Here is a 9857-nt window from a genome sequence, read left to right as displayed (position 1 = left end):
ATCCTAACAACATGCAGAGCAATTGGCTACAGCGCACAGCAGCAGCATCAAGAATATCAAATGTGTGACTGTGTCATGTGTACCCCTCACAGCATATCATTCAAAAACGTTTTATTCAAGAGTAAAATCAACCTCCATTACAAAAATGTCATACTTTAAAAACAATTTTAGAAAACAGATAGTTCCGGCCCTTGATTCTGATTGGTTGAGCCGTGTTCAAAGCCGTTGTAAAATTCCCAAAAACATACAGCTGATCACATTACATAAGTATCGCTGCGCCACTGAATGTGTATGTTGCTGCGTCTGTCTTAGCAACCACTCTTAGCAACATGGTAAACATATGTTTCTTCTCTATTTATTTTGTTCTTGGAAGCTTAATGTATTATGTTGAAGAGTATTGTAAAAGAAATATAGAGTGACCGAGTGTATAACCTGCATTCAAATTTAGCATTTTCCTTCGGGTCAGTCCTATGTTCATTATAAAAAATCTGTTTGAATGTCTGAAGCGATCTTGTCCTTTTAACATTTAATGGGTTTCCGGCGCCCTGCTGACACTGACAGAACTAGTCAAAGCATTAGTCATTTGGTACCGGCATCTAATGGAATAATAAATGTAACTTCTGTTGCTGTTCATGGTCAGGGACTATTTTTTCCAGCGGAAGGAAGCCTTTTAAAGATATTACTTCATGAAAGTTAGTATATTTTTTGGCTTTAATAGTTGTATTGTGTGGTAACCGTTTTATGAAAGCAAAAAGCCCCCTGAAGCCATGGTAAACCACGGCTTCATGGGGCTTATTGCTTTAATCCTTCCTATTTTAAAGGACACTACTTAAGGCATAAAAATGAAGAAACAGCTTTAATCCTTTTTTTTTCCAGAATTATTTAAAGTAATTGCCAGTTATAAAAGACATTACATCGTGATTTAAGTAAGAATTGCGAGAGAAAAATTCATGAGAAAAAAAAGAATTGCGAGTTATAAAGTAAATGTGAATAAAGTCATAATTGCGAGTTATAAACATAAGCGAGATATAAAAACTTGTGTGATATAAATGGGAATCGTGATATAAAGTCAAATGTGTGATTTAAAGTCAGAATTGTGTGAATAAAGTCAGAATTGTGAGATATAAAGTCAGAATTATGTGATTAAAGTCAGAATTACGTGATTAAAGTCAGAATTGTGAGATATAAAGTCAGAATTAAAGCGAGATATAAAGTCAGAATTGCGTGATATAAAGTCAGAATTGTGAGTATAAAGTAAACGTGATATAAAGTCAGAATTAAAAGCGTGATATAAAGTCAGAATTATGTGATATAAAGTCATGATATAAAGTCAGATTGTGATATAAAGTCAGAATTATGTGATATAAAGTCAGAATTGTGAGATATAAAGTCAGATATAAAGTCAGAATTGTGAGATATAAAGTCAGAATTATGTGATATAAAGTCAGAATTACATGATATAAAGTCAGAATTTTGAGTTATAAAGTCAGAATTATGTGATATAAAGTCAGAATTACGTGATATAAAGTCAGAATTGTGAGATATAAAGTCAGAATTACGTGATATAAAGTCAGAATTGTGAGATATAAAGTCAGAATTATGTGATATAAAGTCAGAATTACATGATATAAAGTCAGAATTGTGAGTTATAAAGTCAGAATTATGTGATATAAAGTCAGAATTACGTGATATAAAGTCAGAATTGTGAGATATAAAGTCAGAATTACGTGATATAAAGTCAGAATTGTGAGATATAAAGTCAGAATTACATGATATAAAGTCAGAATTTTGTGATATAAAGTCAGAATTAGAATAAAGTCAGAATTGTGATATAAAGTCAGAATTACGTGATATAAAGTCAGAATTGCGTGATATAAAGTCAGAATTACATGATATAAAGTCAGAATTGTGAGCTATAAAGTCAGAATTACGTGATATAAAGTCAGAATTGTTAGATATAAAGTCAGAATTACGTGATATAAAGTCAGAATTGTGTGATATAAAGTCAGAATTACATGATATAAAATCAGAATTGTGTGATATAAAGTCAGAATTGTGTGATATAAAGTCAGAATTACATGATATAAAGTCAGAATTGTTAGATATAAAGTCAGAATTACGTGATATAAAGTCAGAATTACATGATATAAAGTCAGAATTGTGTGATATAAAGTCAGAATTGTGTGATATAAAGTCAGAATTACATGATATAAAATCAGAATTGTGTGATATAAAGTCAGAATTGTGTGATATAAAGTCAGAATTACATGATATAAAGTCAGAATTGTTAGATATAAAGTCAGAATTACATGATAAAGTCAGAATTACATGATATAAAGTCAGAATTGTGTGATATAAAGTCAGAAATGCGTGATATAAAGTCAGAATTACATGATATAAAGTCAGAATTATGTGATATAAAGTCAGAATTACGTGATATAAAGTCAGAATTGTGAGATATAAAGTCAGAATTACGTGATATAAAGTCAGAATTGTGTGATATAAAGTCAGAATTACATGATATAAAATCAGAATTGTGTGATATAAAGTCAGAATTGTGTGATATAAAGTCAGAATTACATGATATAAAGTCAGAATTGTTAGATATAAAGTCAGAATTACGTGATAAAGTCAGAATTACATGATATAAAGTCAGAATTGTGTGATATAAAGTCAGAATTGTGTGATATAAAGTCAGAATTACGTGATATAAAGTCAGAATTACGTGATAAAGTCAGAATTGAGTGATGTAAAGTCAGAATTGCGAGAAAGTGTCAAATTTTTCACCCTTTTCACCTCTGCATTATTACTTATATTTTCGCTTTCACCCATAGCCTCTTTCCATCCATGTTCATCTTTGCACAGTAATGTCATGCACGCTGTATTTTTGAAGGGACGGGAGAGCGAGTTCACTTTCACTTATCACTTTCTATATAATTACAGATGTTACTTTTAATTAAACATATACTAGTGGTTAAAATGTGTTTGTGTATATGAGATCAAATAAAAAAAACAATCCTGGCATATGCCTTGCCATATACAAACCCATGAGTCGGGTGGAGCCTCGAGTCCACTAGGTTGCACAGGGCCTCACAGCATGCTCGTGACGGCCCTGTTATATGGTGTGCAAATAAACCTCAAATTTATCATATCTTATTTATCATATCTTATGTTTATGTCTGCATGGTTACCATCAGTGTAATCATATCCTATCAGCTGCAGGCTCTTATCATTGCAGACTAACTCTTATTGTTCTATAAATTGGTAAATAAACATATACACTGATGGTTAGAAGAGAAGAGCTCAGTAAAGAGATCTCATGGCTTCTCTTCATACATTTCTCATTCTGTCCATATGTGCCACGGCTCTGTGTTTGGTGAGTCCAGAATTCAGTACTTTGTGTGTCGGGGGTTCAGTTTTGTGATCATATGTTGAATAATGCATGCTAAGCAAAAGCAAATGATCATATTTTAGAGCACAGCTAGTTTAGTTGTATTCAAATGTATTGAACCTGTTCAGGATTGAATGAGTTTTATGATGAATTGGTTTCATAATAGTAGGTTATACAAGATCAAGGCTTGCACTGTAATCATTTGTTGATGTAAATGTGCACTTTGACACTTTTCTCAAATGTTTTCTTTCAAAGCCAACATCTTCACTGTCAGGTGAGTCACAATAATCACATTCTCTCAAAAACACATTTGATTTTTAAAGGATTTTATATTCTATGCTCTGGATTATTTATTTATTTATTTTAAAGGCAAAACGGAGATCTATGTAGATAATGGAAATGACAAGGCTATATTTGAAATAAATGAAGGTTTGTGGAAACATTAATATGCATCTTTAATCTGTAGCATTATTTCAAAACCACTTCTGCAGTAACTGCTGTGTTGTTCAACAGAGGCAGGACTTAACCTGGTGGAAGGAGACATTCTGATAGAGGAGGTCAGTGTTTTAGAAAACACATTCTCATAAAACACTTTCTATTAACAGGCTACAAAATAGGACCTGAAACCTGTATATATATATAAAAAAAAAAATCTAAAAAATGTTGTAACTAAAATTTAGGACGTGTAAATATAGTTGTGTAAATTGTCAAGCAATAAACAAACATAAAAAATAAAATAGTCTTTTAGGAGATGCTTAACATTCAGAAAGTGCTTAAACATCAGGATGTAGATTAGCTGTTTTTTTATTTGATTTGATTTTAATTAATTTTCTACGAGGTTTCTAACTAAAATCTTGGATGTTTAAATATATAATTTTAAATTTTTTCAAGCAATAAACAAACATCAAAATTAATAAAATAAAATAAAAGGGTAAACAAGTTATAGGGTAACTTGCACATGAAACAACAGGGATGTGTAAATCAAGCTAAATCCATGTTTGGTTTGTGTTTAACAGGGAAAAGGCAGAAACACTATTCTGGGTGAACGGTATCTCTGGCCTACCACTGTGCCGTACTTCCTCGACAGCAGCCTTGGTAGGTGAATCTATAGAATACTTTCTATTGAATGCTTTACAGTTGTGCTCAAAAGTTTACAGCTTTATTCCTAAACTGTGTGTGGTGGATGATCTACGGCTGTTTGCTTGTTTTGTGACGGTTTTTCATGAGTCCCCTGTTTGACTCCTGAGTAGTAAAACTACCCAACGTTCTTCAGGTCCTGCATAATTTTCAGTTTTCCAGCATCTTTTGCATAATTTGAACCCTTTCCAGCAGTAACTGTATGATTTTGAGATCCATCTTTTCACACTGAGGACAACTGGGGGACTCAAACACAACTATTAAAAAAGGTTCAAACGTTCACTGATGCACCAGAAGGAAAACTATGCATTGAGAGCCGAAGAATTTTTCGGGACCTGGTGGATTTTTCTGAAGAACATTAACTGCTCAGGACAAACAAGGGACTCAAGAACAGCCATTACAAAACAAACAGTCATGGATCATCCAGGTAATGACACAAAGTATTAAGAATCAAGGGTATGTAAACTTTTGAACTGGGTCATTTTAAAAAATTCTGTCTTTTTAGAGCCCGAGCACTGATGGTGTGAGGACCCTATTGTAATTGCTCAGTCAATTCTTCTTCTTCTCCAAATCAAATCACATTTTTGAGGGCCTAAACATGCTCGAAAACTCATGAAACTTTGCACATGCATCAGAAGTGGTGAAAATGTATGTCTGATATGGGTTTCAGAATTAGGTGTGGCAAAATGGCTCAATAGCGCCACCTACAAAATTTCAATTAAGTATGAAATTCGGTAGACATGTATAACAGCTCAATACCTACAAAAAAGTCCCTGCATGGGTGCAAAATCTGAAAACCCAACAAGAAGTGAGATATTTTGAATTTTTGCAGTTTTTGCCATTTCTAGAAGTTGTACTTTAACAAATTCCTCCTAGAGCTTTAATCAGATCAACATCATATTTGGTCAGTCTGGCTTTTGAGACGTTAAATTGTGAAGATCTAGAGTGTGAAGAAGTGTGTGTCTGTGGCGGCCTGACAAAATTCGATGTTTCGCCATGAAACAGGAAGTTGTTTTAACTCGGGCATACAATGTCCGATCTGCCCCAAATTTCACGTTTTATTAGAGTCCTGGCCTGAAGACATTAACATGCCAATATTCAGTTATAGTCAAAGCACCACCTGCTGACAGCAGGAAGTGTGGCACGTCAAAATGACTTATTTTATCCATATTTGTAATGACCATATTTTTCCTATATTTACACACTTGCATGTCATCCACTGTTTACTGTTTTCTTAAGGCCTTCGGGTGGCGGTTAGCCTGGGTGCGAGGGCCCTTTCATCGCTGCTTGCAGCTTTAATTTCTTGTTTTTTCTTCTTGTGGACTATGTAAACATTTATGTAAAATATCTTACTCAGGACAGTACTAAATAAAAAATGGCATACATTTTATATGATCTCTCTTATTTTGTTAAAATAATTAACATTTTGCAGATTCTTTTGAGCACAACTGTAATGCTTTGATCTTTATCTGATATTCTCATTCTAACTTAACCTTTTAAAATCTCTCGCTCGCTGTCGCTCTTTCTCTTGTTCTTTCACAATTTTCAACAGAAATCAATGCCAAAGGTGTGATACTGAAAGCATTTGAGCAATTCAGACTCAAGACTTGTATTGACTTCAAACCCTGGAGTGGAGAGCCAAACTACATTTCTGTGTTTAAAGGCAGCGGGTGAGGAAACTTCACACATTACACTCAATAATTCTATCCACGTTGATATTAATGGATGGAACATATTGTGCTCTCACATCTTTTCAATACAAAAACAGAAAAAGATATTAAAAATGTAATAATTAAAATTTATTAAATGGTTACACTTTATTTTGATGGTCCACTTTAGACATTCTACTAAGTAACTTATTAAGAGTTTTAGGTATTAGGTGTTAGGGTTAAGTGTTAGCAGATATTAAGAAGAGAGCCTACTAATACTGTAATGACTGCTTGTTGACATGTAGTTACAAATAAATGAGTGTTAGTTGTCATAGCTGCATAGGTACATAGTTAGTAAGATGCCTACACTTTAAAATGCCAATTAAAGAGGTGATTGATTATGATTTCTCTTTTTTAACTTTAGTTAGTGTGTAATGTTGCTGTTTGAGCATAAACAACATCTGCAAACTTACGACACTCATAGTTCAATGCAAAGAAGATGTTTTCTTTTAAATAATTCTGTTTAAGGATTACAACAAACGGCTGGTATTGACTACTAGTTAGTGACATCACTAACCCTAAAATTTACATAAACCCCGCCCCCGAGAACACACAACAAAGGGAGTGAGGCCATGTTGGGCTGCTTTAGAGAAGAGGAAGAGTTGTTGTAGTAGAGCGTCATTTTACGCCGGACTGCTTCACAAACGAGGGTCAATTCGACACTGGATTTGCACAAAAGGTTAACATGACGGCACATGCTAGTGGATGAGTTGAATCAACTCCACAGCAACTACATCAATTTCATAAAGAGTCTCTCCATCAGCGTCGACTCCGGTTTGAACAATGTAAGGCTGAACACCGTTACTGACAATCCTCATTTTGGCTGCGTGAGATTCTCCAGCTTTGTTGTTGTTGAGCTGTTAAAGCTCCGCCCTCTTCTGGAAAGGGGGCTGGGAGCAGCAGCTCATTTGCATTTAAAGGGACACACATAAATGCAGTGTTTTTGCTCACACCCAAATAGAGGCAAATTTGACAAGCTATAATAAATGATCTGTGGGGTATTTTGAGCTCAAACTTACACATTCTGGAGACACCAGAGACTTATAGATATTACATCTTGTAAAAGGAGCATTATAGGTCCTGTGACGTAACGGCTGCCTTTCCCTTATTGTCAGCGCCACCCCATTTTTTAAATTGCCACCCTTCACCAGCTTCGCGACTGCAGTGGGTGTGAGAGAGAGGAGGCGCGCTGAAATATCCAGGACTGGCGGCGTGTGATAACGCACATCTGAAGATAAATTAAGCCTCATCACCGCCGCTGTTTAATGCTGAGCGTGCCTCTCCTCGGGAGACCGGTCTCTTTCCCCTGTGCATGCAAGCTGGTGTCCTCATGGGTCCAGGAAAGGGAGCTCGGAGGGACTCCCACACGGCCATAGATGTGAGTCGCCGGACCCGCGGTCCGGAATGGAGAAGCATGCGTAACGCCACCGACAGGATTAGTACACCGGGCCGCTATTCCCCTAAGTTGTCATGGTTTAAAGAGGACGAGCCGCTGTGCCGGAGCCACCACCCCTCGCGTCTTGGACCGAAGAGAGAGAAGCGGGTGCGGCCGCCGGACCCCGCCCCTTACCTGGACCCATCTTATCCGCTCACTACCCTTCCTTCACATTTCCCCGGCACAACGAGCACACCAGGTCCCCTGTTTATTTGGACACTTTATTTTCTGTTTTGGGGGGTTTCTGTTTATTTCTGTTAAAAAAAGCCACAGTCCCCTTTAATGAAATGTTGGAAGAGCAAAAATATCTGAAATAATATGTTGAAATAATATTCTTGCTTGGGCTTAGATAAGAGAACATTTTAGCATTAACATATTAGCATTTCATAACTATTCAACCATGTGCAAGCTGCAACAGAATGAAGAACTTTTTCTTCACAGTGACAGTAGCACGAAATTCAGGATTTTTCTCTGTTCCAGATGTTACTCAATGGTGGGGAACCGACAGATGGGGAAACAGGAGTTGTCAATTGGTGAAAACTGTGACCATTTAGGAATAGTGGAGCATGAGTTTCTGCATGCGTTGGGTTTCTGGCACGAGCAGTCCAGATCTGACAGAGACGACTACGTCACCATAGTGTGGGACCAGATTGAAGAGGGTAATAACTGAATTCATAAACATATCAATTCGTGCCATCTCTTTTTAGTGATATTCTGTCTTGCCAATCTCTTTACTATATTCTATTATTACATTAATCTATTTCCTGGTTTGTTTCTCACATAGGTAAAGAGCGAATCTTCGATTTAAATGATGAAACAGTTTCAAGCTCTCTCGTGTGCCTTATGATTATGTTTCGCTCATGCACTACGGTAAGATGGCCTTCAACAAAGGCAACAAGCCAACCATCGTTACCAAGATACCAGAATTCTTGGATGTGATTGGTCAAAGCATGGAGTTTAGTGACAGTGACCTGCTCAAGCTAAACAGGCTATACAACTGTAGTAAGTTTATGATTACACTTTATAACACACTTTATGTGGGAGACCAGTTGACCTTGACTGGTTGAATAATCCTCCATTATTTTTTTATAAATATATTGAAATTAGCCTGACTGATAAGATAAACTGCTTGCTCAGATAAAACATTTCCTAAAGCATCTTTCAAAATTCTTCCAGCTAGAACCTCAACTTTTCTGGACTCTTGCCACTTTGAGGGACCGAATATCTGTGGTATGATCCAGGGAGATGGTGGAAATGCCAAGTGGGCTCGTGTACAAACTGTAGAGGGCGGTCCAAAGACGGACTACACCACTCTGGGTCAATGTCAAGGTATATGAACACCCATAAACACAAAAGCAGGATTCAACCCAACAACTGCCTGCACTTTTTTTTTGGAGCCACATAACTGTTGCTGATGAAACTTCGTGCAAGTGAGCTAACAGAACTTAGTTTTCCATTTATGCACCATCGCGCAGGGTAGCCCCGCCCATTGTGAAATCTCATTGGTCCAAAATCCCTATAACAACCTCAAATATCATCTGATTGCCTGTGATTAATTACGTCCAAAATCACATAGTGTCTAGTAAGCACTACATTTGGTTTGTTCATCACAAATGCGCATTTCACCAGAAGTAGTAGGTTGTTCGTCTAACATTTTTTAAATGTTACTAGTTTCAGAGAACATTCAAGTTACATTCCCATAATGATTGCAAAAAGAAAAAAGAAAAAAAAGGAATGTTGCCTTGACACTCACATTTTTTGTTCAAAAACATTTTAAAATAATAACTTAATGGGAATGTTAGCTGAGGTTGCATGTGAATAACTTCCACATACTGTAGCAAAAGAAAAAAAATGTCAGTTGTCAGGTAATTTATCACATAGTATAGCGTTAAAGGGTTAGTTCACCCAAAAATGAAATTTCTGTCATTAATTACTAACCCTCATATCATACCACACCTGTAAGACCTTCATTCATCTTCAGAATAGAAAATTAAGATATTTTTGATGAAATCTGAGAGGTATATGACTCATCCAGAGACAGCAATATATTCAACACTTTCAAGGTCCAGAAAGGTACTAAAGACATCCTTAAAACAGTCGACGTGACTGCAGTGGTTCAACCTTAATTTCATGAAGCGAGCAGAATACTGTTTGTGCACAAAAACAAAACAAAAATAACTTTATT

The 9857-nt window shown here is 36.0% G+C and overlaps 1 protein-coding gene across 1 annotated transcript; it reads left to right on the top strand.

Moving 5' to 3' along the window:
* Window positions 1–3038: 3038 nt before the first annotated feature.
* Window positions 3039–9100, top strand: LOC125262064 (meprin A subunit beta-like). The gene is given in 10 exon segments (XM_048180624.1): window positions 3039–3376; window positions 3647–3665; window positions 3761–3820; window positions 3905–3948; window positions 4408–4486; window positions 6081–6198; window positions 8153–8331; window positions 8457–8528; window positions 8531–8674; window positions 8849–9100. Coding segments are annotated over 10 exon segments (933 nt in total). The 5' UTR covers window positions 3039–3319; the 3' UTR covers window positions 9010–9100.
* The last annotated feature ends 757 nt before the right edge of the window (window positions 9101–9857 follow it).

Source organism: Megalobrama amblycephala, unplaced genomic scaffold (assembly GCF_018812025.1).
Source record: "Megalobrama amblycephala isolate DHTTF-2021 unplaced genomic scaffold, ASM1881202v1 scaffold582, whole genome shotgun sequence".
In the NCBI taxonomy this organism is placed as follows: Eukaryota; Metazoa; Chordata; class Actinopteri; order Cypriniformes; family Xenocyprididae; genus Megalobrama; species Megalobrama amblycephala.
This window is presented reverse-complemented; position numbering and strand designations above follow the sequence as displayed.